The sequence below is a fragment of the Gadus morhua genome, chromosome 15 (genome assembly GCF_902167405.1).
Source record: "Gadus morhua chromosome 15, gadMor3.0, whole genome shotgun sequence".
Taxonomy (NCBI): Eukaryota; Metazoa; Chordata; class Actinopteri; order Gadiformes; family Gadidae; genus Gadus; species Gadus morhua.
The window spans coordinates 5,276,330-5,303,221 of NC_044062.1; the positions used below are offsets into that span (position 1 = coordinate 5,276,330).

General features: G+C 47.9%; 3 protein-coding genes across 9 annotated transcripts; 2 read left to right on the top strand and 1 right to left on the bottom strand.

Annotated features, from left to right (window-relative positions):
* Positions 1-377: 377 nt before the first annotated feature.
* LOC115559489 (CSC1-like protein 2) lies at positions 378-19,283 on the top strand. 7 transcript variants are annotated; one of them, XM_030378264.1, is made up of 24 exons: positions 378-715; positions 3,749-3,970; positions 4,929-5,008; positions 6,737-6,787; positions 8,351-8,441; positions 8,575-8,612; positions 9,120-9,262; positions 9,879-9,930; positions 10,052-10,160; positions 10,497-10,567; positions 11,178-11,258; positions 11,441-11,564; positions 11,788-11,921; positions 12,035-12,172; positions 12,507-12,660; positions 12,779-12,885; positions 13,013-13,099; positions 13,262-13,327; positions 13,837-13,999; positions 14,925-15,030; positions 15,394-15,561; positions 15,691-15,806; positions 15,890-15,961; positions 16,114-19,283. In XM_030378264.1, exons 2-24 carry the CDS (start codon positions 3,773-3,775, stop codon positions 16,288-16,290), a joined length of 2,526 nt encoding a protein of 841 aa, XP_030234124.1. In that variant the 5' UTR covers positions 378-715; positions 3,749-3,772; the 3' UTR covers positions 16,291-19,283. The 7 variants fall into 7 exon arrangements, with proteins under 7 accessions (XP_030234124.1, XP_030234122.1, XP_030234123.1 ...); XM_030378262.1 differs by lacking the exon at positions 6,737-6,787 and adding an exon at positions 7,163-7,222; XM_030378263.1 differs by lacking the exon at positions 6,737-6,787 and adding an exon at positions 7,163-7,222 and having other exon boundaries at positions 16,117-19,283.
* A 121-nt stretch (positions 19,284-19,404) lies between these two features.
* On the top strand, positions 19,405-22,865 carry LOC115559499 (zinc transporter ZIP9). Its single transcript, XM_030378289.1, has 7 exons — positions 19,405-19,688; positions 19,992-20,097; positions 20,361-20,525; positions 20,606-20,671; positions 20,948-21,033; positions 21,144-21,278; positions 21,516-22,865. The coding sequence occupies exons 1-7, from the start codon at positions 19,593-19,595 to the stop codon at positions 21,777-21,779; spliced, it is 918 nt and encodes a 305-aa protein (XP_030234149.1). The 5' UTR covers positions 19,405-19,592; the 3' UTR covers positions 21,780-22,865.
* A 593-nt stretch (positions 22,866-23,458) lies between these two features.
* Positions 23,459-26,410, bottom strand: LOC115559491 (coiled-coil domain-containing protein 177). The gene has a single exon (XM_030378271.1). It carries the CDS (start codon positions 25,994-25,996, stop codon positions 24,206-24,208), a length of 1,791 nt encoding a protein of 596 aa, XP_030234131.1. The 5' UTR covers positions 25,997-26,410; the 3' UTR covers positions 23,459-24,205.
* Positions 26,411-26,892: the final 482 nt, after the last annotated feature.

The following is a 26,892-nucleotide window of genomic DNA, read 5'->3' on the forward strand; positions in this document are numbered from 1 at the left end:
TTTCTCTTAGTCGTTTTTATGTATCCATGTTAAATCATATTGTACAAAAATGATTTTGATATTGTTTCGTTTTTTTTAACTAACGTATGTCATAAACCCTTGAATATAAACTACACATTTAAATTGGTTGAGAAATGTGAAAGTTGTAGTGCTTTTTTTATCGAGAAGAACCGAAACTCCCGCTTTCTGGCCTCGTTTGCATGCCAATTTTTGTCGCTCCAATATGGCTGCGACGTTTACGTAAGATCCAACGGCCGATGGGGCGGCTTTGTCGACACGTCTATGGTAGAACCACTCGGGAGCGCTCCTAGGGGATATTCGTCTAGTTTCTCTACAGCTGTTTTTTTTACGTCACGTACGTGGCCACGCCCCGATTCGGGACGTCGTCGGCACGTCGTAGGAGGCTCTGGAGCTAAGTTGTTAAACCGGCTGCCAGTTGCTTGAACGAACCGTACCCTCTTCTTTCTTTAAGACGATTCCATTTACGTAACTTTCTTCAAGTTTTTTATTTCGTTCTCCTTGATGAAAAGGTGGTCGTGGGGCGCATTAGTGTCGGTTTCGACCAAGGAAAGACAGTGCGGTTGAATTACACCAAGAATTGGCTAACACTAGCTAGCCTCCACCTGTTATTCACAGCAGGATAGTTATTGTCGACTGCTAACTCAGCCCGGGTTGCGGGCTGATATTCCGCCTTTGTATACCGAGGAATACTACGGTAAGTTGCTTTATATCTACCCATGGTTCTACTGTGATGTGGTTTGGCTGTGCTATACCCCGGTCCCTATTCACTGGTGGTAACCCCTGAGTTACTTGTAATAAATCACGTATGGCGAGGATATAATTTACATAGCTTAATGTGAAAGTCACTGACTTTGAGGGAAATCCCTTCTTGGGTGGCCACATTGTGAAGGAGTAGGGTAAAAGTTGGGTGTCCTATTCATTTTCTCATTAAGTTGCATCTGGGGCGTTAGGACTTTCCAATCGCGGACACAAGGCTTCGTGTCATTATTCAAAACACACCCGATATAAACGCCCTGCTGCGATGTGTGTCCCTCCGCTGTCCTCACCCCCCCTCTCTGCCTTACTCTGGTGTTCAGTGGAGTATTCTTAAGACGTATAGATCAAGCTAATCTTGGTTTATCAATCCAAATCGAGCCAATCGCTGACAGCCTCTCGTAGTTTGCAAATCCTCTCCATGGCAGATTAAGAGTGCTTAAAGATGACCATGAAGCTGCCACAGCATTAGCAATGATTTGATATTGGTTCTGTGCATATCTGATGGCACAAGTATACTTAAAACAGGCATCATCGTACGTTTTAGTTTTGTATTCATCAGCCTCGCCTTGGTTGGATCAGGCTGATAAAATATTGATGAACGCTTTCCTAACAGGTCCTTTCTTTGACGTAGGCCCACTTGTGCTCAGCCCCATGCAGCCCTCGGTGCCATGGATAGTATTACTGATTCTCATAATTAATTAACAACGTAATTGTCATCCTCGTTTAAGATTAGACTTAGGTTCAAGTCAACTATTCACTATTCAGATTGTCGTTCAGAATGGATATTTGACCATCAAGTTATGTCACACAACGTTGAGTTGGATATTGTATGAATGGATTGGTATTTTCATTTTTAAATCTTCAGTTCAGCATCAGAAGGGCAGCAATATATTGTGTGGCAGGATTACATCAGTCATTTAGCCTACCTCCTGTTTAATTCGTTTTTCTTAATTTATTTAACCTATAACTGTTTTTATATGATCTGCTTTTTTATAATTGTACTTATTTACATCACAGGATTATATCACGCCTACGCAGATGACGCGGACATCACACTCATTGTGATAGTCCCGTGGAGCTATGCCGTGTCAATGATTTACCAACCAATGCACGCAGCGTCAATATTTGCAATACTTGATTATCAGTCAAGCTGTTGGTTTACCTAGCTTATCTGAAAGAAATTATTAACATTACCATGCATTTAACAATCTCTCTGCATTCAGGATTTAACCTAATTATAACTCTTAAAATAGTGTTACATGTTTTTTTAACCATTTATTTGAATAAAAGCATCAACACGTTATGTGTTCCTATCTTAGGTTAGTTTCTGTTTCGCATTTACACCCTGTGATAAATCTGGTCAAAATGGTGTTGCTTATAGTCTTGTCCCTCAGTCAATACCTACATTTTCCTTATTTTCCTTCTTGTATTTGTATTTTGAGAACTGCGTTGGACTGATTGCACTATAGCAACAGGTAAAACGGTGCGTACCGTTTGCATTCTGCTGAGTCATAATGTAGGCATGCAATGCATAAATCCTACAATCATGTTACAATTCAGCATTGCATATCTACATGATTATAAATGTAAGTCTGTGACAAAAGCACCATGACTTCCAATCTCTTTAAAGGTAGAGTGTCCTGTCAGTAAGGAGTACAATGGTCATTATATATCAATACAGAAGAACCCGTCCATATATTATTAAAGATGGGAAACGCTTGTTGAGCAACAGAACGGCTGCCAGAGACATTTGGTGTGAGCTGTGAATCCCCTGAAATGAATTCTAGGTGCTGTAGAGATGCCCTGAATACTTTCATACAGTGAAGTGGTCTATGAGTGTGACTCCTTTAGCTCACTGACCTTTTAAATGAACTGCTGTGTGGTCGTGTGTAACATGGTTATCGAATCGATGCCGGGAAATGACTAAATCTGCATTTATCAGTAGTATTGCTGAATGGGTGAATTATGCCAAGACGTCTAAAGCTGTTTTTTCGGTGCCTCCCACGATATCACTTAACAGTCGCAAATAACTTATGTTTGTGATATATATTCCTGATATTTGTGGTGATATCGTTGTGATTTACAGTTGTATCTGTATAGTGAGCAAGTTAAGACCCATTTGAAGTCTGTGGCCTCTGGCCTCTATCAGCCTATTGTTCTTCCCCTGCAGCCTCCTTCCCAAGTGATGTCACAGCATTCCAAGGGGAGGATAAATGAGTTAGTGTTGGGGCAGATGAGCGGTATTGTGAATGCAATGGATTGTGGGCCGAAGGCAACAAATATAGAAGTAAGCTTGTGCAAATGTAGTTGGCGGCTCTCGCGGGCCGCCTACTTGTCTTCCATTAGTGGCGAGAGCTGCCGTTAAATTTCATCTATAGTAGAGATTGCTGTCGTCGGGCTCACAGGGGGATGAACCAGAGGTTTTTATTCAGGTAGGCGAAATATGGGATCTTATTTGATACTTTATTTCTTCCGCGATTCTACCCTACAACACGCTTGTGGCGTCAAAACTCAAGTGTGTGTGTGTGTGTGTGTGTGAGTGTGTGATGAATGAAGGGCTTCGTAATGGATCAAACATAGTGTAGATTGTTTTTTGGTACAGTGAAAGACAGTACTGGTTATATGTCAATAACTCACTGTTGTGCTGTGAGTGAGGTTACTCTCGTTTACTTTTATGACCCTATCACTAAAGCTTAAATATCTTGGTTCTTTAAAATAGGGGGGGGGTCTCTGACTGAGATATCAAACCTTGCACATTATTCTTGAAGCGTTAATGCACCCCTTTCAGTGGACAAACAGAAGTCAACATCAGGGCATTCCAGGTCATTGTCTTTGGTTGGCCTTGATTTTTGTTGTATTAGCTCGGGTGCGTCTACAAACCTCGCTGTATCTGGTGGCTCCCAGTGTCATGTGGCCGAATCGATTAATCCGTACGACAAAGTGTTGAACCGTTCCTTCCCCCCTTTTCCAGACTTCCAAAATGCTACAGTGAGTGATGCGTCACGCGTTGCTATTAGCGATGGGCATCTGGGGAGCCCAGGCGTGTACGGGCCCAGGTACCTGTCCCACGGTACCTCCAAACATCACCTCCAAGGATTACTGTTACTCGGCCCGCATCCGGAGCACGGTGCTTCAGGGCCTTCCCTTCGGGGGGGTTCCCACCGTGCTGGCCCTGGACTTCATGTGTTTCCTGGTGAGTCGCTGGAATTTGATCTGCATGTCTTGGGGAAAAATGTGGGCCACTTCCCTCAGTGAGAGATCTATTCGGGGGTGGATGGGAACGGCTCACGTCAACGCCAAGGGGTTGGACGTGGAAACAAATTTGATCTAATAAGAATAGCGTTTTAATTTATTGTGCGATTCTGAAACTTTCCTTTTGTGCTTTTTGTTGTCTTTGTTTTTCCCTTTTTGTCTTAGGTTTTCCATTTTCATAATCATTTGATATAATTTAAATACAACAATGTTGTTGTACACACTGCAGAGTACAGTGTGTACAACAATGTTGTACACACTGTACTCTGCTTTCACGACATAATTGACCACACATCCAGCTTACTGGAGTAGATCCTGAAATTAGCACCCCTATGAATCAAGACTCTATTTTGAATCCAATCGTGAACCCCAAGAATCAAAACTGAAACGTGAGATACCGAAAGAGTCTCTACCCTGACTCACTAGGCTCCCGTGTTGTTATCTTAGCAACAGAGCACAGCCTGCAGTGAGAAATGGTCAAAACAATTCCATTGGAGACCATGACGGTCTGACATGGGGTGGACATACTGGAGAAACCATTTGTATTCCATTCCATCGATAAACTGACCCAGTACTAATTCAATGTGTGTTCATCATCATTATGCAACCCATTGATTAGCCCAATCAATGGGTCGGCTAATTGGGTAACTTAGCCCTATGGCATTGCATTAACGTATACAGTATACTAGGACACTACACTGTAAAAACATGTCTTTGCAATGTGATTGTTCTTTTTCTAGTTGTAATTAAACATTGTACATTCCAAACATACCATTTGTTTACACCCATCAGTGCTCTTATAACGGCCCGCATTGCTTTGCTGAACTGTAAAAGAGTTCACTATTTACCAATGTACCGCAGTGTATGGTGATAACAAATGCCTGCCCTGTGTTTTCCAGGGTCTGCTGTTTGTGTTCTCGATCCTGCGTAAAGTAGCGTGGGACTATGGTCGTCTTGCACTGGTGACCGATGCTGACAGGTAATTCGGCACATTGCAGTCAGCAACGACACGTTCTAGAGAAGTTGTGCCATTTGGGCCATGAGCTTACGTATCATCGGTATGGAAGTTTGAATTAGATATACTGTCGTACCTCTTGAGCTCTTGTATTTATAAATATAATATAAAGACACTTTGTGAGGACTTTCCTGCCTTGTACTGTATATACTCAGAATCTATTCTGGTGTAAAGTGATTTAAATGTAGGAAATATGTCACTTATAATGTGTCCATTTGCATTAAACGCATATTTGGCTGTTTTTGAATAGATTGAACTTTGCATGCCAACCATGGCATTAGAAAAACAACTCAATGTAATGATGTCAGTCTTTTGCTTAAAAACCTTTTGGGCGTTCACTGATGTATGAGATTTTGCCTCAGCAAACCTCACTGTGTTTTAACTGCTCTTTGATTTGCAACTACAATCATACGCCTGCTGTTGTGTCTAAAGCAATATGTTAACCCCCCCTCCCCTCCCCTCAGACTCACGCTGTTATGTCATGGGGAATATGTTTTAACTTTCCACAAGCCATCGAAGCGACAAAAAATCCAACTGATGTCATTATCACTCCCCCTCCATAACGCCTCATATCCGCCCTGCATCTCCAGGACCCCAGTACTCGTGCTAATTTTTAACTACAACATAACCTAGCCATTTGGCCAGCTCTTATTGACGCCCTCCAAACTACAGATGTGTGATGCGTCCTTCTGAACGCTCGTCGTTTTCGAATGCTTACACAGGCCGAGAGGGGAGAGGGGAGAGGGGAGAGAGAGAGAGACACCAGCCGCTGCCTCAGTACTCTGTGACTTTTAACCCCAAGAACCAGATGACTCGGCCCTGCTTCGTGTCTCGGTCCCATGTTGCGGCACCGGTTTTCACAGCTGCCCGTGTGGGTGGAGGCTGAGACGGTTGCGTGCAGGGTGCGGGGTGGTTGTGTCTTGCAACAGACCCGAAGCGTCGACGTGTCTTATGATACCCTCAAACTAAAAGAAAATGCTGACCCTGCTGTCTGTCTTTCCCTTTTTGTGTTCATCACGGTCTTTTCGTGTCACTAGCGTGTGCTTCCCACGCACATAGTTAAGCAACGTAAGACTATTTTAAAATAGGAAATATCCATAATGGGCCGAAAAAAGTTGGACTCAGCAGATGCAGCACATTTTTCTGAGAAAATAACTTGGGGTCGAAACAAGAAGAGAATTATTCAGAATGTGGTTAACCTCCGAGGATCGTGATAGATGAGGAGATGCAAATTATCGGGTGAAAACGTTTTATTGAAAGAGAGTCAATGTAAACAGAGGGAGATGTAAGTGGCAGATGTTTGTTGTTCTACGCTAGCTGATAAAGACTGAACCACTGACAGCTGTTTGCTTTTGAACTGCCCCTGGGTATCTGTGTCCAGCTGAGCAGGCACCTTATCTAACCCTGCAGGGGGGGAGAAAATCCAATAATAAATAGGCCTGGTTTTTGTGTACTTAAACGTTTTTTTAACACTGTGTCCTGTACTGCTTTAAACTATGGTCAGAGATTCGCACCGAACATGGGTTACGCTTAAGAATCCATCACAATTGTTCGTTAAAAGACGTATTTGGATCCAGTAACTCACCGTGGGCAGCCTGAGAAGGAGAACCATGCGTCCAGCCCCATCTCCCAGCTCTGTTTATTTGTACCGTCATCATTCTGACTTGCTTATTGTTTGTATATTTTGACCAGAATCATGGCTCAGAGGGACCAGCGATACAGCCGCCTAGATGACCATGAATAGTATGTTGTCCCCCCCCCCCCCCCCCCCCACACCATCCCCATTTCTTGGCCTCGCTCCTTCTATCTGTTTCTTTCTCCCACTGGTCTGCTTACTCGCTCTTTTTTTTCTTCTGGTGCCCTGGCCCTATGAATTGAAATCTTTCTCTCACAACAACCGATATGCTATCTCGCTCTCGGTTTTTATTTTCTTCTCCAGGCGTCGCCCAAAAAAACCGCCAGGCTCCTCTCCATTATGTTCCTCTTTGTCCGGGTTGTTCTCTTCTGCCTGGGGGTGCTTCCGTCTCTGTCATCGCGTCTAATAGTATCTCTGCAATGTCTGTCTGTTTTATTTGTGCGTGCGTGTGTGATAATCTGTGTGCTGACCTCTTTGCCCAGCGTGGACTTCCTCTGTGTGTGTACAGCGCATGAGCCACACAGCGAGATTTACAGGGAGAGGTAATTCTCACCTGACCTGTTGTGTGTGTGTGTGTGTGTGTGTGTGTGTGTGTGTGTGTGTGCGTCTGTATGTTTCTATGTACATGTGTAGAAGGTGTGCACATGTCGCAATAGTCTGGAGCTCCGCTAGCCACTGTGTGTGTCATTGTTCTGTCATGTTGTTATAAAGAAAACCTATAGGACACCCTGTGGGCACATGTGCAAGTCATGTTTTCCAGTTGAATAGAAATTGGCGATGCCTGACTTGGCTTGTGTTGGTGGTGTTGGTGGTGGTGGTGGTGGCGGGGATGCGTGTTCAAACAAAGTTCAATCAGAAGTGTGCGAGATGGAAAAGATTGACCCTGAAGTCAAACTCTGGATCGCTCACCCGCCTCCCTCTCTCATCAGCATGCCTGTTATTTATCATCTAAATGTCTCTCGTGTCTTTTCATTCCTAACACTGTCTCACAGTCTTGTGTCTCTTCCTAACCTGTTTGAACTAGACTCTACTCCTGTGAGCCGTAGTTGCCTTCCTTCACGGTGTGAAATGGAACTGTAACGTTCCGGGCCATGCAGGGTATTGGAAGACTACATGAAATGGGAAGGAGGGCTGTAATGGTTACACATTCTTAGCTCTTTTCCACACGCACTAGCCATACTCGTATTATTAAGCTTTTCTACAAGGTAAACAAAAACTACTACAGCCGCAAGCCCACGTAATCCAAAAAGATCAACCGCATTCTTCCCGCTTCCTGTAGCAGTTACCTGGAAATGCGTCATCTTCAGGAAATACGAATTCCATTTCATGTAATCTTTTAAATTCCTTAATCTACTGTGGTTGCCTGGTCAACCAATCTCAATACTCTTGTCAACACAGTACCAACATGGTGGAACCACTACAGTTCATTTCAGGGCGGGCATATGTTGTGTGTGTGTGTGTGTGTGTCAGCGGATGAACTTGCTCAATGTTATTCCTCTGTCCCGACAAGTTCATCCTCTTCACCCTGAGCCACAAACACAACTCTCCCTACCCCACCTTAATCCTCCATAATTGTTCCGAGGAGTCAGGTGAAAACACATGCCGCTTACATGATAGTGTGTTGTTATTTCTTCCTCCCGCCCCCCCCCCGCCCCTCTCCTATGCTACAGCGTGGCTTCTGGCACGACGTCGGACACCTACGACCGCTACGACCGGCCAGCGTCCGTGTCCAGCTCCGTTGACCTCGACCACCGGGATACGGTGGGTGGACCCTGCGTTGGGCGGCTGAATCCGTGCCGGAACACATTGCTTGTTTACTTGATGTGAAGGACATTGCGGACGCCCCAGGCTCATACCTCTGCCCTCTCCTCCTTTTCTTCCTTCTCTGCTTTAGGGCTTTTGCTCCTGGCTTACGGCCATCTTCCGCATCAAGTGAGTCAAGCCGCGGTTTATGTGATGAGTAATTTGGACCCGACGTCGACGGGAATTCCACACCTTGTTGGTGGAAAAGTCTCTTATCAGTGGAAAGAGTTCAACCCTCCGCCAACTTTCTTATCGAGTGTAGTCGCACAATCTTAACCCACTGCCATTGCTCCAGCTTCCGGCTGTCCCACAAACTACAAGAGTTGATATTCTGCTCCATTGCGCGCTGCACTGTTTGGCTAGCAAGCTAACACAGCCATAGTTTCTTCCAACTCGGCGAGTGGAATGCTTTTATGCTCCTGTGCTGCCACTAGCTCTTGGCAGGAAATACGTTTACCATAAAGGGAAGATTACACCGTAACGGAATGAGTCTCATCCACATCTGTGTAATTAATTAAATGTTTCCCCCAGTAGAGTTCCCCTTACATTTTGTAAAGCTGTGTCTGTGTGTGTGTGTGCGTGTGTGTGTGTGTGTGTGTCAGGCCTGGTCTGACGTTGGTTTTTTGCTCTGCTTAGGGACGACGAGATCCGGGAGAAGTGTGGGGAGGACGCGGTGCACTACCTCTCCTTCCAGCGCCACATCATAGGCCTGTTGGTGGTGGTGGGGGTGCTGTCCGTCGGCATCGTCTTACCGGTCAACTTCTCTGGAAACCTACTTGGTGCGTAAGCCGGTGGCGGAGACTGAAACCCAATTCTTTAAGTGCGTGTGTCTCCTCCCACCAAAGCCGTTCCTTAAACGACTGATGTCTTTTAACCTTCCTTGAGGTCTTCATTGGGATGTTTATTTCAAGCGCTTTCTGGGACATCGGTTTCCGACATATTAGCGATGATCTGATTTGATAAATGCCATATTAGGTTCCATAGTTATTCAATTATAACCCTCAATTATGGTCACGCCACAAAACCCAGTGGAATCATTTAATCTTTTCGTCTGCACTGTGTGAATCATACATTTGCATATGATCCAGTCTTTTTGGGGTTGTGGGCCTTTAAGTTAACTTCCACGTTTCACCCTATTTTAAAAAGGATATTCTGAGAGTAATGTTGCTTTAAAGTGGCAAATTGTTTTTACAATTGTCTACACAATTTTGCATGTATACAGCCTTTACTATGCACAGTCTGAAATTTCAGGAATCCTGTCAATCTTCTCTGGCGTTTATGAAGCCTTGCCTAGCCTTATCTCTACACAGCTTTCAATCAGTCCATTTTAGAATGCAAGTTTCATCTCTGCATCCTCTGAATTTCATATTCTTATTTATTTTGGGGATTCTGCAGAAAACAATGCCTACAGTTTCGGGCGCACCACTATCGTCAACCTGGACGCAGAGTGAGTAACACCAAATCTCACGTCTTCACTTGGTATCAGTCCAGATTCCAAGCTGCCGAGGTATTTTCCGGTGTCTTGACGGCGATGATGACAAATCCCCATCTTCTGTGTTCTTCCACAGTAACACACTGTTGTGGCTGCACACAACCTTCGCCTTCCTCTACCTGTTACTCACGGTGTACAGCATGCGGCGACACACTTCCAAGATGCACTACAAAGAGGACGACCTGGTGGGTTCCCTCGCGTCTCCGTTCCCTCAACATCCTCCTCCTTGCACTGCGTTCACATTGTACACGTCCGTCGAGGGAGGGCGTGGCTGACGTATGGGGGACGCGATCTGACTGTCCGACGGATCTGTCGGACGGTTCTCGACTTTTGACGCAGGCAACGGAGCTGATGGAACGGATTCACCCACAATGCATTTCGAGAGCGACCCGTGCAAAGTCAATGAGGTCCGTCGACGGACGTGTACCGTGTGAACGCGGCGTCACCGAGGCAGGTCCACCGCGGGCGGAGTTGTGTTGTCTGATTGGTAACCACTCTCCTGTCCCCCCGTCTCCCTTTAGGTGAAACGCACTTTATTCGTCAACGGGATCTCCAAGTACGCCGAGGAGAAGCACATAAAGCAGCACTTTGAGTAAGCGTGGCCTCAACGTGCTTACGACTGTTGTTTCCGTGTGTCCTTCTTCAGTTGGCCGACTCGACGGGCGTCTTGTTAAAGAATGTACAGAAGTGGATGTGGGGAGGGGAATGCATACGGCCCTCGGAGAGCCACGTTGCTTCATGCTTAAGGCAGTTGTCTCCAATGAACCCTGTGGCATGGGCCCGGACAATGGTAGGCCTATTGGTGTAATTGTGGCTGATGGAAGCCAAATGAGCAGGGTTACGCGAGTCATGTGTCAGGCCGCGCTACGACAGGGGGAGGGGCTAACAGCATCGTCACCTGTCCTGTCAAATTGTATTATACCGATTCCCGTCCTACTGTCCTTATTACGATCCACTGGAAAATAAGTCGGGACGGCCATTGAGCAATTCACAGACAAATCAGATCAGGCTTTCTTGTTTGGTGGGGGGGGGGGTGGGGGTTTGGCCTTGAACATGAACATGATAAAAGTGGTTAAGTTTGTTTGAGGGGCTTATTTGTAAGCTCAATTTAATTAGCTGTTGCTGGAACAGGACGCCGTTCCATTGAGGCCTGTTCTAAACCATTACCCTCTCTCCGTGCGGCCCCAAACCCTTCCCTACAGGCAGGCGTATGAAAACTGCATCGTTCTGGAAGCCCGCATCTGTTACAACGTGGCCATGTTGATGTCCCTCAACTCGGAAAGGTGTGTGTGTGTGTGTGTGTGTGTGTGTGTGTGTGTGTGTGTGTGTGTGTGTGTGTGTGTGTGTGTGTGTGTGTGTGTGTGTGTGTGTGTGTGTGTGTGTGTGTGTGTGTGAGAGTGACACTGACCTTGACCTAAGCGTTGAAGTAGCTGTTTCAGTGTGTCTATTTGTGGTCGCTCCACAGGAAGAAGGCCGACAGGAGCAAGAAGTTCTTCACGGACCTGCAGAACAAGGAGCACATCCCCACCATGATCAACCCCAAGCCCTGTGGGCACCTGTGCTGCTGCATCATGAAAGGCTGCGAGCGGGTGGGTGCCATAGCACCAGCACTCAGGACACCAGCACTACTGGTGCCTCACTGTGCTGCTACCTACAAGCCTGTTTTTAGGATCCGCTGTGCACTGATTACGCATTGGTCGATATTCATTTGACTTATTTTACTGAGAAGAAAGATCTACTTTAAGGGAAAGAGACTGAGATGGCCCTCTGGCGAAGGCTCAGGGTAAAGGTTTGTGTTCCCCCCCCCTGCAGGAAGAGGCGGTGAGCTACTACACTAACCTGGAGGCCAAGCTCAGGGAGGAGTACAGGCGGGAGCGCGACAAGGTCAACAGCAAACCCCTGGGGATGGCCTTCGTCACCTTCCAGAACGAGGCCATGACCGCTGTGTAAGTGTGTGTGAGTGAGACATTTCTACCCCCCCCCCCCCTCCCAAACTGCCTCGACCCGCCATAAGCTAGAACTGCTACAGCTGTTTTTTTTTTTCTTCTTGTTTATTCAGAATCCTGAAGGACTTCAACGCCTGCCAGTGTCAGGGGTGCCAGTGCCGCCAGGAGCCCAAGTCGTCCTCCTTCAGCGGCTCGTTGCACACCAACAACTGGACCGTCAACTACGCCCCCGACCCCCAGAACGTCCTCTGGTGAGAGCGCCCTCGCGTTTAGCGTGATGCTTCACGAGCACGGAGACAAACCTTAAGTGTGTGTCTTCACCATCATGGGGCCACACCTTAAGTTTTAGCCTTCAATGCTAAGGAATTGCAACTGTTTGCTACACACTTAACTAGAATTTTATCCCAGACGGGAAATTCTGGTGACACTGCAGAAAGTATACGATGTAAACCCCAGGACTAATGCAGTCTCTAATAAGAAACCACTTTTGAGAGTGTTTGGTGTCTGTTGGGGGCCCGCCAGGTCCATAGTGTCTCTGGGGTCAACCTAACGACCTAACTCCTCCCCTTGACCTCCTGTCCCCAGGGAGCATCTGTCAGTGGGCGGGGTCACCTGGTGGGTGCGCTGCTTCATCATCAACTGCGTCCTCTTCATCCTCCTCTTCTTCCTCACCACGCCGGCCATCATCATCTCCACCATGGACAAGTTCAACGTCACCAAGCCCGTCGAGTACCTCAACGTGAGCAGTCCACCTTTGTTCCCCTCTTCCTTCCTCCGGTAGTGCACTCACACTGGGGAGAGTGGTCCCACGTGTCCGTCGTGTTTAAGGGTGTCTGTGCTTCTCCCTCCGTTTCCAGAATCCAATCGTCACCCAGTTCTTCCCCACCCTCCTGCTGTGGTCCTTCTCCGCCCTGCTGCCCACCATCGTGTACTACTCGGCCTTCCTGGAGGCCCATTGGACCCGGTACTTCCCCCGTTTCAGTCTCCATATGTACCGACTTCCTTCCTGATTCCAATGTGCGTTTCCCTTAACATGTGTTCCTATGCGTTGTCTGTGGACCCCAACCCCCCCCCCCCCCCCCCCCAACCAGGTCCGGGGAGAATCGGACCACCATGCACAAGTGTTACACCTTCCTGATCTTCATGGTCCTGCTGCTGCCCTCTCTTGGACTCAGCAGGTACTCCATATAGGGGCCTACAGGGTCAAACTCGAACTTTTCAAAATAAAAGCCTGAAGTGTTTCCGTTGGCTTGGTCGATGAGTCTGTCATTTTTATATAGTGCTTTAGATGATTATAATCATCCCAGTTTAGGTGATGCAATGTTGTTCTTTCCCTGCAGCCTGGATGTGTTCTTCCGCTGGCTGTTCGACAAGAGTTTCTTGGCCCAAGCGACTGTGAGATTCGAGTAAGTACGGAAGGCTCCGGAGTCCGGAAGGCAATTGAGAAATTAGTTTTCTTCCGGAGCTGTTGTCGGCTCAGGGCGCCGGGAGGAAACGGGTTTGTTTGCTCTGTTAATCATTGGTTCAGCTGGTTATTTCCACTTATGGTGATGGCTGACAGGTGGCCATATGTGTACATTCCTCAGGAATTAGCTTGTGACTCTGCGCCGGCTCCCGCTGAGTCAGTTGAGGGGCAACCTTGTTTGCTTGGAGGCCTAATTGATACAGCCCTTATCATGTTCACGGTGCAACGGGGCCACTGTTTGCTGCGGTGCCCATTTGATTGAGAGTTAACGTTTATGGCCTGATCAGCGGTTGTAAACCGTGCGGTTAAAAACCATTAGGCCCGTGTTTTATCAACACCTCTTCACCTTGAGGAATTGAAACAAACCGCCTATATGCAACCTTGAGCATGTGAGTGGACCTTTCGCCTTGGACCGACTGTCTGTCTGTCCGTCTGTCGCGTTCTCCCCAGGTGCGTGTTCCTCCCCGACAACGGGGCCTTCTTCGTGAACTACGTCATCGCCTCGGCGTTTATCGGAAACGCCATGGACCTGCTCCGGATCCCTGGCCTGCTCCTGTACATGATCCGTCTGTGTCTGGCGCGCTCTGTCGCCGAGCGCAGGAACGTCAAGAGGGTAAGGCAACATGACCGCGTCTGTTTGTCATGTGGCTTACGTCAGGAACTGGAGGGGAAAAAAAAGCCTCCAATCAAAGATGAAACAGAGTTATCTGATTTCAGACGTCAGCACAACCTTCAGAGACTTTATATACAGTACTACAATAAAGGCTTTCACTCAGATCAACAGAGTAATTGGAGACGGCGTAATGTGCTTATTAGGGCCTGGATGTTTACATAAATGAGTCTCCAAACGATTCCCATCTGCGCTATCTACTCGGTGCCTCTTATGCAGGCGGGCTAGCTGCACTCGATATCAGTCAACAGTTCAGTCACTCCCAAGGAGTAGGTTGAGGCATCTACCAGATACTGTACAAGTTCAGATAATGGGTCACTGACTAGCTCATATATATGATATAGGAGCTGGTGTTGTGACTAAATACCTTCTTGGATAAATTTGAGTTCAAGGACACTGGAGGATGAGTTTGATTGGCCTCCTTCAGGATTCTGTGTAGATGTCCCTGCAGAATATATTACAGACCAGGTTAATCTAAGATTCAAAATGTGAGCAAACCACACTCAACTTATCACTCGTATTAAAATTGCATAAGCAGTCAACCATTCTCCCTGGCTAATATTACTATAATGTTTACCATAGAGGGGTGGTGTCATGAGGAAAGCGTTGTAATCATTTTACTATTAGCGTGACAGTTCACTATCGCCAAGGAATATCCGTTATCTCCAGTCATCAAGTCTTATGACTTAAATCACCAAGTTTTATGGCTTAAAAAAAAATAAACAAGGACCAACTCATGCTGACGCAGCAAATCTATTTGTGATCTGCTTTTTAATGGGCCTGTGAAATACACGCCGTTGGTGACTAACACTATTGGCCATTGGCAAGGAAAGGCTTTCGTTAGTAAGTGCCCCGCTTGTGTCCACAGCACCAGGCCTTTGAGTTCCAGTTCGGTGCGGCCTACGCCTGGATGATGTGCGTCTTCACGGTGGTCATGACCTACAGCATCACCTGCCCCATCATCGTCCCTTTCGGTCAGTTCCACAAACGGCCACCACCTCCGTCCGTACATGGTTCGGCACGGGGCGGCAGTAGCTCAGGAGGTAGAGCGGGCTGACCGGTAACCGCAAGGTTGCTGGTTTGAGTGTCGAGGTGTCCCCGATTAGGACACCTCAGCCTAACTGCTCACGACGAGCTGGCTGTCGCCTTGACTCTGCTGTCCGTGTGTGAATGTGTGCACGAATGGGTGAATGTCGGGCAATAACGTAAAGCGCTTTGGATAAAAGTGCTATATAAATGCAGTCCATTGACTTAAAAACGGTTTCTAGCCCAAGCGAGTGGCACACAGCGGTACTGTTTGAGTTAATGTTCGACTTGTGTCACCTTCCCCCGCTCAGGGCTGATGTACATGCTGCTCAAGCACCTGGCGGACAGGTACAATATGTACTACGCCTACCTGCCCTCCAAGCTGGACAAGAAGATCCACTCTGGGGCCGTCAACCAGGTGGTGGCCGCCCCCATCCTCTGTCTGTTCTGGCTGCTCTTCTTCTCCACTGTGCGCACAGGTGAGGGCTCCCCCTGCAGGCTGCTGGTGTCCTCGCGTGCCTCAAGGAAAGGGGAGGGAAGAAATTACCAGGGTTTGGTTCGCGTTTCAAACACTTATTGCCTCTTTTCTCCTTCTCCCCTCCGTTCAGGATTCACCGCGGCGACGTCCATGTTCACGTTTGTGGTCCTGATCATCACAATCATCATCTGCCTCTCTCACGTCTGCTTCGGACACTTTAAGTACCTCAGTGCTCACAACTACAAAGTAAGGTTCTGTTTTAAGGATCAACTCGTTCCACAGCATTGAGAAAGCGCTCTCCTCATGCCGGCTGTGTTGTCTGTCCCCAGATTGATGCCGTTGATGGGGACCGGGTGGAGAACGGGATTCCCGCGAGGGCCGCGGCCACCAGCAAACAAACGGTAATTGATATTTCTATTCGTATTGCATATGTATTAGAAACTTCTGCTAAATTCGAGGTAACGATGAACGCCTGTGTGTAGTACCACCGTGGAGGCGTGACTGACTGGTTCTCTCCCCGCTCTCCCCCCCCCCCCCCCCCCCCCTCCTCCAGCAGACGTACATCGCCCAGGTACTGCAGGAACCCAACGGGGAGGAGGTGAACTCAGCCAGCGAGGACGACGGCCAGGGCTCCTCGCAGGACGAGGAGATCCTCAACGGGACCAACGGCCTCCACGAGGAGTTCCAGTCCGGGGAAGACAGCCTGATCGAGAACGAAGTGAGGCACTGAGGCCGTGGGCGTGAGAGGGACACACATAAGAGACTGATGGCGTGCACTGATGACGGCGTGCACTGAAGATGTGGATTCTAGGCGAGGACCGGAACCCGGACCGGTTTTTCCCCCCCGCCGCCAGGGGCATCTCGTCCTCCACCAGAGGAACTCGACACTAACGTAGGCAATACTTTCTCTAAAGAATTACTAAGAACCGAGGGGAACTGTGGCTCAATAGGAGGAAGACTCGCTCTGAATCGCGCAAGACTCACCTCATCCAGACATCCATCCGCTTAACCACGGAGGGGAATACGCTTTTACCGAAAGGACCGCTGCGACCCTCTCTCCTTGACAAGGATTAACAACCCACCCTCATGCAGCAAGAAAACACTGATGCATCAATGGATTTGTAATTTTTTGTTTTTGTTTATTCTTAATATTTTTTTCCGAGCGTTATTGCACTTGAAAAGAGTAGGAGGGGCCTCCGAGCTGTCGCCTCGCTCCGCCCCGGAGCCCTGGCACGGTTGTCCCCTCGTCTCTGAGTATTAGTTTGTTATTGTAGGCATGCCTTCCAAGTTGTGCGGACAGGGGGACTTCCCCATAATCCATTGCCCGCGTCCCCTAGTGTCTGCACTAGATACTGCAGCTGCATAAGCAGCTTATGAGAGGGAGAACAAGAGGGAGAGAAAAATGCCGGCATACAGTTCTTCTCCTGATCATGGTGGGTTAGATGACCTCCCCTTGCTCCTTAAAATTAATAAACCCTTGACTAACACTCTTTTGCTTTGGAAAGTAACAAGAAGCTACACAGTTCTGGAAGGCCTTTCTCAAAGTAATTTTCATTTCTCTAGGCGCGGTAATTTAAACGCTAACAGGAAATCATGATCCACCCTTTATGAATGGACGGTTATGGCTTCCATCTCAGCACACTTATGCCTTGACACTGGTTCGCTTCCTAGTTTGTTTTTTGCCCTCTGGGCCTTCGCTGAGACCTCTGCTGCTCTGGACTGGGTGTCCTGTAGTGGGGAAAGTCATTACAGTGCCCTTAATGGGCTCAGCCAGGAGGATAAGCCCCTAGTACCTACCACACTGGTCTCTTATCTGGTCCATTGGACGCAGCAATCGGCCTGCTAAAATCTTGCGGCTGTTTGGGGTTCTGTTTTTTTTTTATGTTTGCCCGTCCCTCAAACCATTTTGTCTAGACGTTTACATCTCATGTTTCTAAGGTTCTCATGGCCTGTCGGGGTCTTTTTTGTGAATAAGCTGACAAGAGTGACTGAAAGGTCGCTGCTAGGGCCTCTACCAGCGTTGAGGATTATAGTTTGTTATTGTGTCCTGCGGATGGGTTTAATAATGTGATGCCCTGCGTCCTGTCTAATGTGTCTCAGTGTTTAAGAATGAAGGTGATCATGAGTTTGAGCCGGGTGTCGCATTGTTTTCAACTTGGGGTGTTTGATATATAATCTATGATGAATCTCAATCTTAGGCCAATGGATCGTAGGCTAGGGTTTCTCCTTATTCCACCGATGGAAAGACCTTTATTCGATTTTTGCCCTTTCCATTGTAAGTTAAACGGCCAACGTCTCCTCTCTGTTGGTCGATAGTGTACACTGTACTCAAGCGAGCTTGCCCAAGGATGCATTCCAAAGGCCAGAACTTAAAAACCCTTTGTGGTAGAATACTGTAGTTTGAATGCTTTCCACAGCAGGTATGCTGTGTGAGACTGGTGTGTGTATTAACCTTTTGTCCTTTTGGCAGTGCCTCTGTCCTAAAAACGTTGGCTAATGCAGAGGCCCAAACAAATATATGTAAATCTCTACACTAGGCCACTAGTCCTTCCTAAGTGCAATGTAGTGCCAGCACAAAGATGAACCAACTCAGGATTTCTCAAGCTTCCTATACAGTTCATGTCACTATTTTTAAACCGATGCGAGTATTCCCATTATATGTGGATGGGATTGTTTTTGAATGAAGGCACATTGTTGCAGACGGCACCTGATAAGACGACCGCGTGCCACTACGGACCACTTGTTATGAGACGCTAATGTGATGAAGAATGAATAAGCTGCTCAGAGATCTGTTATGGGGAAAAAAAACGTGCGTTTTGTGTTTTTACTTTCACTCTTATGATTGACAGAAGGACGTATCTCTGTGGGTGTGATGAAGTCAGAACGGTTGTCATTTCTCTATGGGAATATTTCCCGCCCCCTCCTTTACTTTCTTTAACTGGGTTTGTTCTGGTTTTATCTAGATGGTTTGTTTTCACACCACCGTACCTGGTGCTCTTCTGGTCATGAAAAGGTGATTTATGTTGATTTCTTTTCTTTGTTTAGTTTTTTGTTTTTTGTTTTTTTATTCTAGAAATCACTAAATGTCTAATAGATGATGGTCCTGCCAGGGGTGGTAGTAGAAGTACTACTGCAGCTTAACGCATTGATCATCCCTCAGCTCTGTCCTTTCATCACGATTAACACTGAATGTAGTTTCCTCTCGCCCCCTCCCAGCTTGCGATTTTATTGATTAGTGACTTCAAAGTAAAAGGTGATGTAAGTCACCAAAATGAAGTTGTCATAATGTAACAACAATATGTAGTGGCTTTTGCCGTTGTAGTCACATGTTGTGACATCTTATTAGAAAAGAAAAGTCTTTACCATATTATGTCTGGCATACGATGGAATTATGTCCCAACTGTCCCAAGTCAAGATATTGTTTCATTCTTGTGTTAATGCTTTTTTTGTTGTTGTTGAAGGATCTTTTTTTCAAGCTGACCTCCAATAAAAGTTATCATCTTATGTGTACAATAACTCAGCAGGGATAGTTAAAAAGCGCTTTGTGATTGTGTTTTGCTTTTGTCCTTTTTAAGGAGTCTTTATTGAATGATCCGATTAACTGTAGCTGATGTGTGGGTAGCTTCTTCCCGTTCTTCCCCCAAGGGCTGTGTACAAAAATAGCAATATTTATCTGTTCAATTGACCCACTTCTCTGTACAATAAACAATACTATGTCCGCTACATGCGCCTCGTAAGCGTTTTCTTTTTTCTGTATTTCATGTGGCAAGGCAATCTACGCAGTTGGTAAAGCATGTAATTCTCTTGTTTAAACACTGGGTGTTGCTTGAGAGTGATGTTTGATCGGAGTAACAAGAGGGAACAGGAATGGGCAGGCTGTACAGTAGGAGCGTCATTTGGTTCTCCGTGTCGGAGCACACCAGTTATTTGAATGGACGCGTGTTCGTCAGACGCACTTTTGCACTTCGAGCTCCAGTAATATAGTATTAAAGTGATATAACAACGCTACACAGCATATACGGGAACGTGACTATGGAGGGGGGAATCGCTATCTTATGTTTATCGGTTGCCATGTTTTTTGGATGTTTAGTAATCGGCTGGATTCCACTCTTAATCAAACTTTCTGATGTAAGTAAAACAATGATTTATTATACTGGTCCCATGCTTTCGGTTTAGTCCTATCTATTGGCAATGTAAGATTTCCAGTAGTCTATAATGTACACAATTAATATTCGAAAGCGAGAAAATATCAGAATAACAGTTATAATGGTCCATAACAACCAGGCTATATGATTACAGCTTGCAACAAGTATTTTGGCAGAGAAAAGGTGAATTGGAAGCTGTTGGTGTTATGTGGCATTTCCTGGAGGAGACATCTGATTATTACCAAAATAGCCCCTGTAATCATTGTAATCACCTCCTCCGACTCAGCGAAGCCTACAAATTGTCGCGATCCTGGGAGCAGGTCTCCTGTGCGGGACATCTCTGGCGATCATCATCCCGGAGGGAACCGACCTTCTCCATGATACATGGAAAGGTGACTGCTTCTCTATTAAATTGTATCCGAAAGTTTTTGCCTTACTTAAAACCCAAGTGTAACCAAGGCAAATAGTATGTTTATCACCAGGGGCGATTCTAGGTAGTGTGGGGGCCCTAGGCAGAGGATTGTTGACGGAGGGGGGGGGGGAGCGATTGTTGACGGGGGGGGGGGGGAGCATAATGTAGCTCATATGCTCGGATACAAATAGTCATCTACATCCCATTGTATGTGTTGTTCTTGTATCGGTTTTCCCTATACAGCCTCTGAAACCGCACTTGTTCAAAACAACAGCAGTGGGACGACGGTGGTGTCGTTTGCCAACAGGATCCCCTCTCGGTTCTACATCGGCTTATCTCTAGTGTTCGGTTTCATCTTCATGTTTGTGGTGGATCAGCTCAGCCTCTACTTCTCCACGGCGACGCGCGGTAAAACACATTTCACTATTCTTCCACTTTTCATTGTTCTAAAAGCAGATATCTCACGCCTGCATTGTTGTCTGCTCCAGGTTCAGGATGCATGCCCAACAACAGCGGCATCACTGCATCCTTGGGGCTAGTGATCCATAGTGCAGGTACAATGGAGCGTTAGACTCTGCATTTCAAGGAATAACAACTCCATATTTTTCTGTATTCAAGTCTTAAGATATTCGCTGCCTTAGGTAACAGACAAAAGACCCCCCTCCCATGTGACTTAACATGTGATCCCTTCCTCTTTTGAGCTCTCACATGTTTCGGAAGTACTCCAGTATTTGCCTCATTCTGCTAGTATGAACTGAAGGATTTGAACACGATAGCAAACGCATGCAAACAGCAAAAGTGCATATTCCCGATTCCACTTGTGTGTCCAGCCGATGGCGTGGCGCTGGGGGCGGCGGTGGCCTCTCCCGACATGGCGGTGCAGGTCATAGTGTTCGTGGCTGTCATCATGCACAAGGTGAGAGACGCCCTGCCCGTGGGCATAACCTTCCCCCCCTATTCACCGGGCGCCGGTCCCCAAACACGATACCGTAACTCGACTCTTGTCTGGTGTGGTCCACTCCCAAGGCCCCGGCGGCGTTTGGCATGGTCTCCTTCTTGATCCACATGGGGGTGAACAAGAGGCTGATACAGGGTCACCTGCTGGCCTTTTCGGCCGCTGCTCCTATTTTTGCCATCTGCACCTACTTCATCTTGACCGCGGTGAGGAACCTTGACTGACGACAGGATGTAGGACGAGATTTATCGCTGTCAATATTTGACAGGGTAATTTAGTGGATTCAAAGTTTTAACTCAACCGGAAGGGTGGGAGTTGCCACACTCGCGCACACACACACTGGAATCTGTAAAACGCTCTGGGTGTCTTCTATATATATTTATATTTGAATGCAACTCATTATGAGTTTGTATGTATTTTAATGGCGTGTTCTCCCCCTGAAGGTGGGTGGTTCTACCCAGAGCCGACTCACTGCTACGGGCGTGGGCATGCTGTTCTCAGGCGGGACCTTTCTGTACGTGGCCACCGTACACGTTCTCCCCGAGGTCAGCTCGGGCCATGGACACCACCTGTCGCCCGGGGACCTCCAGCACCTGACGGAGGCTGTCGCTGAACCCAGGGGGCCGATGGGTCTCTTGGAGAGTCTGACCTTTATCGGTGGAGCAGCCATTCCTGTTCTGCTGGCGCTCGGGCTGCAGGACGACTGATGCAACATCCTAAGAGAAACAATGTGCTAGTGTACACCTTAAAGGCAAATCAAGCATGGCTTTGACGCTAGGGGAATTGACTTGAATGAGAGCTCTGGGAAACTTCTCTCTTAGATATGCTGTCTGAATGACCATCCCGCATTTCATTACCAGGCTGGAAGTGTGTCTCATCAGTATCAAGTTTTTTTTTTTCCATTGTGCGATGTGAAAGGAAGACAACATTTCTGGGACATGGCATTCTGGATGTAATCCTAGCTCATGTGTGAATACCAGGAAGGCAGATTTGTACTCTGTCAATAGGATCCTTGGATGTAGTCCACTATCTTGATGTTGCACCCTCTAAGATAACACTGATGAAACATAAACTAGGTCACAGGTTTTTTCACATTGTTTGTTTCTTATAACATTCAGCTGGATAGCGTACACAGTCTGTACTGTACAGATATCAAATATCAATATGAATCTAGAATACACTGTGTGTGGGGAGTGTTCTGAAGAGTCATATGTCTGGGGTGAGAACGGTCTACCCTGGACCAGGGGGCGGGCAGTTAACTGAGTGATGGCAGATTTCAGCCAATCATCTTCTCCGTAGTGTGGTGTAGCTTTAAGGAAGTTCTTTGAATAACCGTAAATCACACAAAAAGTTTGCTAGCAATGTCTTAATTGAAATGGCCCAATGTTAGCTTAGTTTAAGATTCATTGCCAATGTTTATTAAATGTACTTTATTCAAAATGTAGTATTTGCAAGAAATATCTTTTATAAAGAAAATAAATCATTGTAATACACATATTTGCCTGTTCTATGCATAATACTGTGATACCCAATACAACATGGCCTAATACATACTTGTGTCTGTTGCCTGCTTATAGGCAAAAACTGAAAAACAAGTAAAGCCAGTTCAGGGACATTTACACATGGAACGGCTGATGATGTCCCAGAAGTGCCTTGATATATTTTACCAGCAATGTCAGCGTTAAATGTGCTGACGACAGTTGAAGAACCTGTTTTTTTCATATAACATATTTCCGTGTACCATTGACCCTCTTTGAACCTCCATGTGATTAATAAAAACAAACAAATACAGATCTCAGCAGAGTTCATGTTCAACGGGTGGGCATACTTTTACAAGCTCCTATCTGTATTCCATTTGTAGTGTGCATTATATTTCTAGTTCAACATGGTCTCACAGGAATCCGTGAAATGACTACGGTCGGACGCTTAACTCGAAATCCGTGGCCACATCACGGAAACACGCCGATATCCGTGTGTGAGCCACGGAATAACAGTGTCATTTACTTGCATTTGGGCAAATTCCGTGGCCACATCACGGACAATTGAAGTGATTCCGTCAGACCACCACGGATTTTGAGTTAAGCCCCCGCTGTGGTCAAATGTGGCACACACACAGATTGAAACGGGAGCACACACACACACAGAATGAAACGGGAATCTGTGTGTGTGCCACGGAATATCATTGTCATTTACTTGCATTGGAGCAACTTCCGTGGACACAACAAGGACAATTTAAGTGTTTCAGTGAGACCACCCCGGGTTTTGAGTTAAGCCCCCGTGGTCGACTCGCTCGTTGAAACGGGGATCCGTGTGTGAGCCACGGAACATCAGCGTCATTAACTTGCTTTGGAGCGAATTCCGTGGCCACATCACGGAAATCAGCGTGTTTCCGTGATGTGTCCACGGATTTCGAGTTATTCGTCCGTAGTCATTTCACGGATTCCTGTGAGACCAGGTTGTTCTAGTTACATCAAGGTTTTATGCAAAGAAGCAGAAAAAGTAAGCTCACCTTGCTACCATACAGCTAAGCTCGGTCAAACACACGTAGACTAGTTTAAAGGGGTGATATGCAACCAGGTGTGAGTGTGATTAGCCATTGCAAGCCGTTTGTTTTTCCTGAGTTTTAGTGAGAATACAAGTGGGAGTGTCCAACTCGATGTATGATGGATAGATAAGCAACATTTGCTAAGGTCCACTGGGTAGGCTGGTAGACTGATCTATCCAGCTTTCCAGTAATGGTCCAGTTTCCCCTGGTTTGGCCTTCCATCGCTGAGGTCCTGAAGTGGATCAACATGGGGAGGAGCCGGCTGAAATCTGGGGAAACTGCAACCCAGCCGCTAACGTTCTCCCCAGCCAGCGGGATCTTTAGGCTCTACCAAATTTTCAACTTACGTAGAACTGTTGGTCATGTAAACTTATACTATTCCTCAATGAAATGTAGACCAAATCAAACCTATAATATTTTGCACCTGACATCATGATTTCACTCAGGGGGAGCATTGACCCCTCCTGCCCCCCATAATGTCCGACCACATGACATCTCAGCGGGGCCTTCCCCAGATCATGACAGTGTCCACATGCTGCTCACACAGCCGTAGGAGGACACAGCAGCAGCACCCTAGCAGGAGGTCTCTCAGAGCTTGACTCCTGCCAAGCGGGCGCAGAGCTGGGCCTCCAGCGCCATGCGGTCGAACGTCCGCCTCACACTCTGCTCCCTCACGCTCTCCCTCATGAGGAAGGAGGCGCGAGCCGCCCGGCGCGCCTCCTCCTGCGTGCGCTCCCGCTGCGCCCGCAGCTCCCTCCTCTTGCGCTCCTTGGCCACCACCTGGCTCTCCACCGCCTCCCTGCGCGCCTCCTCCTCCCTCCGCACCCGCTCCCGGAGCTGCTGGTGGCAGAGGCGGCGGCCCAGGTTGTGCTGCCGGGCCTGTTGGGCCCGGGCCCGGGTCTGGGCCGAGACCTGGCGCGCGGCGCGCTCCGTGCGGCGCTGGCTGAGCTGCACCAGCAGCAGCTTGTGGCGGAGCTGCTGGCGGCTCTGCTGCTCGGCGGCGGCGCGAGCCTGCTGGATGTGCTCCGTCTGCAGGGAGCCCCGCTCCCGCAGCTCCCTGCGCCGCCCCTCCGAGGCCCGTGCCTGCTCCTCCCGGGAGCGCCTGAGCCGCCGCTCCATGGCGCCCCTGGCCTCCGCCTCAGCCTGCTTCGCCTGCTGCTCCGCGCGCTTTCTGAGGAGAACGTGCTGCAGGAGCTCCCGGCTGTTCTCCAGCGACAGCCTCTTCTTCTCCCTCCTCTCCCGCGTGGCCTTCCCGCTCCTGGCCCTCTGCTCCCGCTCCGCCGCCCGCCGGGCCTCCTTCTCCCTCCCCGCCTGCTCCACCTCCTCCCGGCCCCGGAGCAGCCCTTCCTGGCAGCGCTTGCGCGACTGCGCCTCCGTCCGGGCGGCCTCCGACGCCTCACGGCGTCGGGCCTCCAGCTCCTCCCTGGACCTCAGCCAGCGCTCCTCCTGCAGCCGCGCCTGCCGCTCGCGCAGGGACGTCAACTCCTGGTGCCGCCGCTCCCTGCTCCGGCCCAGGGCCTCCGTCTCCTGCCGCCAGCGCTGCAGGCTCTGCCTCAGCCTCCTCCTCCTGCCCTTCTCCTCCTGCGCCCGCCGCGCCGCCTCCTCGCCGCGGGCCTGCTGCCGCTCGTGCTCCCCCTGCTTGCGGAGGGACAGCAGGCCAATCTCCTCTCGGCGCTTGACCAGCATGAGGGCGGCGATCTTGCGGTCCTTCTCCGACACCGTCACGCGCATCTTCTGGTGGATGTCCCCCGTGAGCCGCTCCAGCTGGGTCTGAGTGGCCGGGGAGTGTCTGAGGTCACCCAGACTGTGGCTGCTGCCGGTGGACAGCCTGCCGCCGTCGTCGTTGTTGTTCTTGTTGTTGTGGTTTCTCGGTCTGAGGGATCTCAACGCACACTTACGTTTGTAAGTAGTAGTAGTAGAAGGTGGGGGTTTGCCCACAGCGCTGCTGCTGCGGATGAATCCTTGCGCAACAGAGTGCTGTGGTGGCGGGCTGCTGTCATCACCGTCAGTGTGTGGAGAACAACAGTCGCTCCTGCTGCTCTCGTGGACAGCCCTACCGACCACTACTAAAGCAGGGAGCTGCGTTGGGGGAAGGGGGGCCCGCGATTTTTTTTCGTCCGGAGCCTTCTTGACGATTTTCTCTCTTCCCTCTCGACATAGGTGCAGGAGCTTCCTGCGCTCCTTCTCGTAGGTCTGGTGCATCACTGTTACCGCCTCGTACGGTTTTTCGTGGCTTTCAGCGACGAGCTCGTTGAGGGACTTGATCAGAAGTTCTACAGGTTTCTTCACACCCGATCTTGAATGGGGACTCCTATCTGCCTTGGAAGTCTCCAAATTGTGCGGAACCAACTTAGGGACAGGTTGCGTTATTTCTCCCATTTCGCAATTAGGATATTAACGTCGATAAAATGCAATTAAGAACTCCTATGACCATTCATATAAAAAAATAGATAGAATTTAGGTCTTTAGAGGAAACCTGTTGGAGAAATACGTTTAGTTCCACCCGAAGCAAGGTTGTCTGTGCTTCTCCCCGGACAGGGGATTAGTCAGGTAATCAGATGGAGAGGACAGACCTTGCTGATCGTGCGTCACATGATCAACTGAGCCCTTGGTTGTGACTAAAGAAACAGAAGTGGTGGAAAAACAATGAAAAGGGATCAATGCTTCAAATCAGAGTTGAGTCATCTGTCACTGAAGTACCATAATAATGTTTTGTTAGGCCTACGTTTAATTTGAACATTTGATAGCATTTAATTACATGAAAAAGAGTAAAGATGTACCTGCTCCAGCTGAGACACGGGGAAGCATCGGTGATTAGCGGGAAAATACAATATATTAGGCGGGCCCCTGCTGACATAGTCCTCATGTCAATGAGAAATCACCTCCTTTATTGCAAAACCTTTTGTAACTTCTGTAAATAATAATGAATAAATGCGTTCAATTTTTTATTTGTTATTTTACGAATTTATTTGTATGCGTTGCTCAAAGCTGTGAAATGGGTCCCGTCCCGATGCATGGCTAAAACCGAACCAAGTTGTGATGTGATTTGGGGCTTGGGGACCGGTCACCGTCTCCAAGGTAAACGCGAAGTCGCCCTTACCACAGCGACCCCTGCAGTTCACCGCACCTCATTTTCTAAATGCTTTCGTCTTTGGTTTTTAAAATAACTGCATCGCTACGGATCAGACCAATTTAGTTTGTCTTGTACCATTGGTTTATTTTATTTTTTCTTGACGCAAAAGGTAAACGAATAACTTTTCTAACCCTACATTTCT

Excerpts from the sequence above, each read along its gene's own strand:
- LOC115559489 (XM_030378262.1), top strand. The coding sequence starts at position 3,773 with ATGCGTCACGCGTTGCTATTAGCGATGGGCATCTGGGGAGCCCAGGCG. Across the intron at positions 12,173-12,506 it reads GACCCCCAGAACGTCCTCTG|GGAGCATCTGTCAGTGGGCG; the intron begins GTGAGAGCGCCC and ends TCCTGTCCCCAG. Across the intron at positions 15,031-15,393 it reads CCCCATCATCGTCCCTTTCG|GGCTGATGTACATGCTGCTC; the intron begins GTCAGTTCCACA and ends TCCCCCGCTCAG.
- LOC115559499 (XM_030378289.1), top strand. The coding sequence starts at position 19,593 with ATGGAGGGGGGAATCGCTATCTTATGTTTATCGGTTGCCATGTTTTTT. Across the intron at positions 20,098-20,360 it reads TCTCCATGATACATGGAAAG|CCTCTGAAACCGCACTTGTT; the intron begins GTGACTGCTTCT and ends TTCCCTATACAG. Across the intron at positions 20,526-20,605 it reads CTTCTCCACGGCGACGCGCG|GTTCAGGATGCATGCCCAAC; the intron begins GTAAAACACATT and ends TGTCTGCTCCAG.
- LOC115559491 (XM_030378271.1), bottom strand. The coding sequence starts at position 25,996 with ATGGGAGAAATAACGCAACCTGTCCCTAAGTTGGTTCCGCACAATTTG.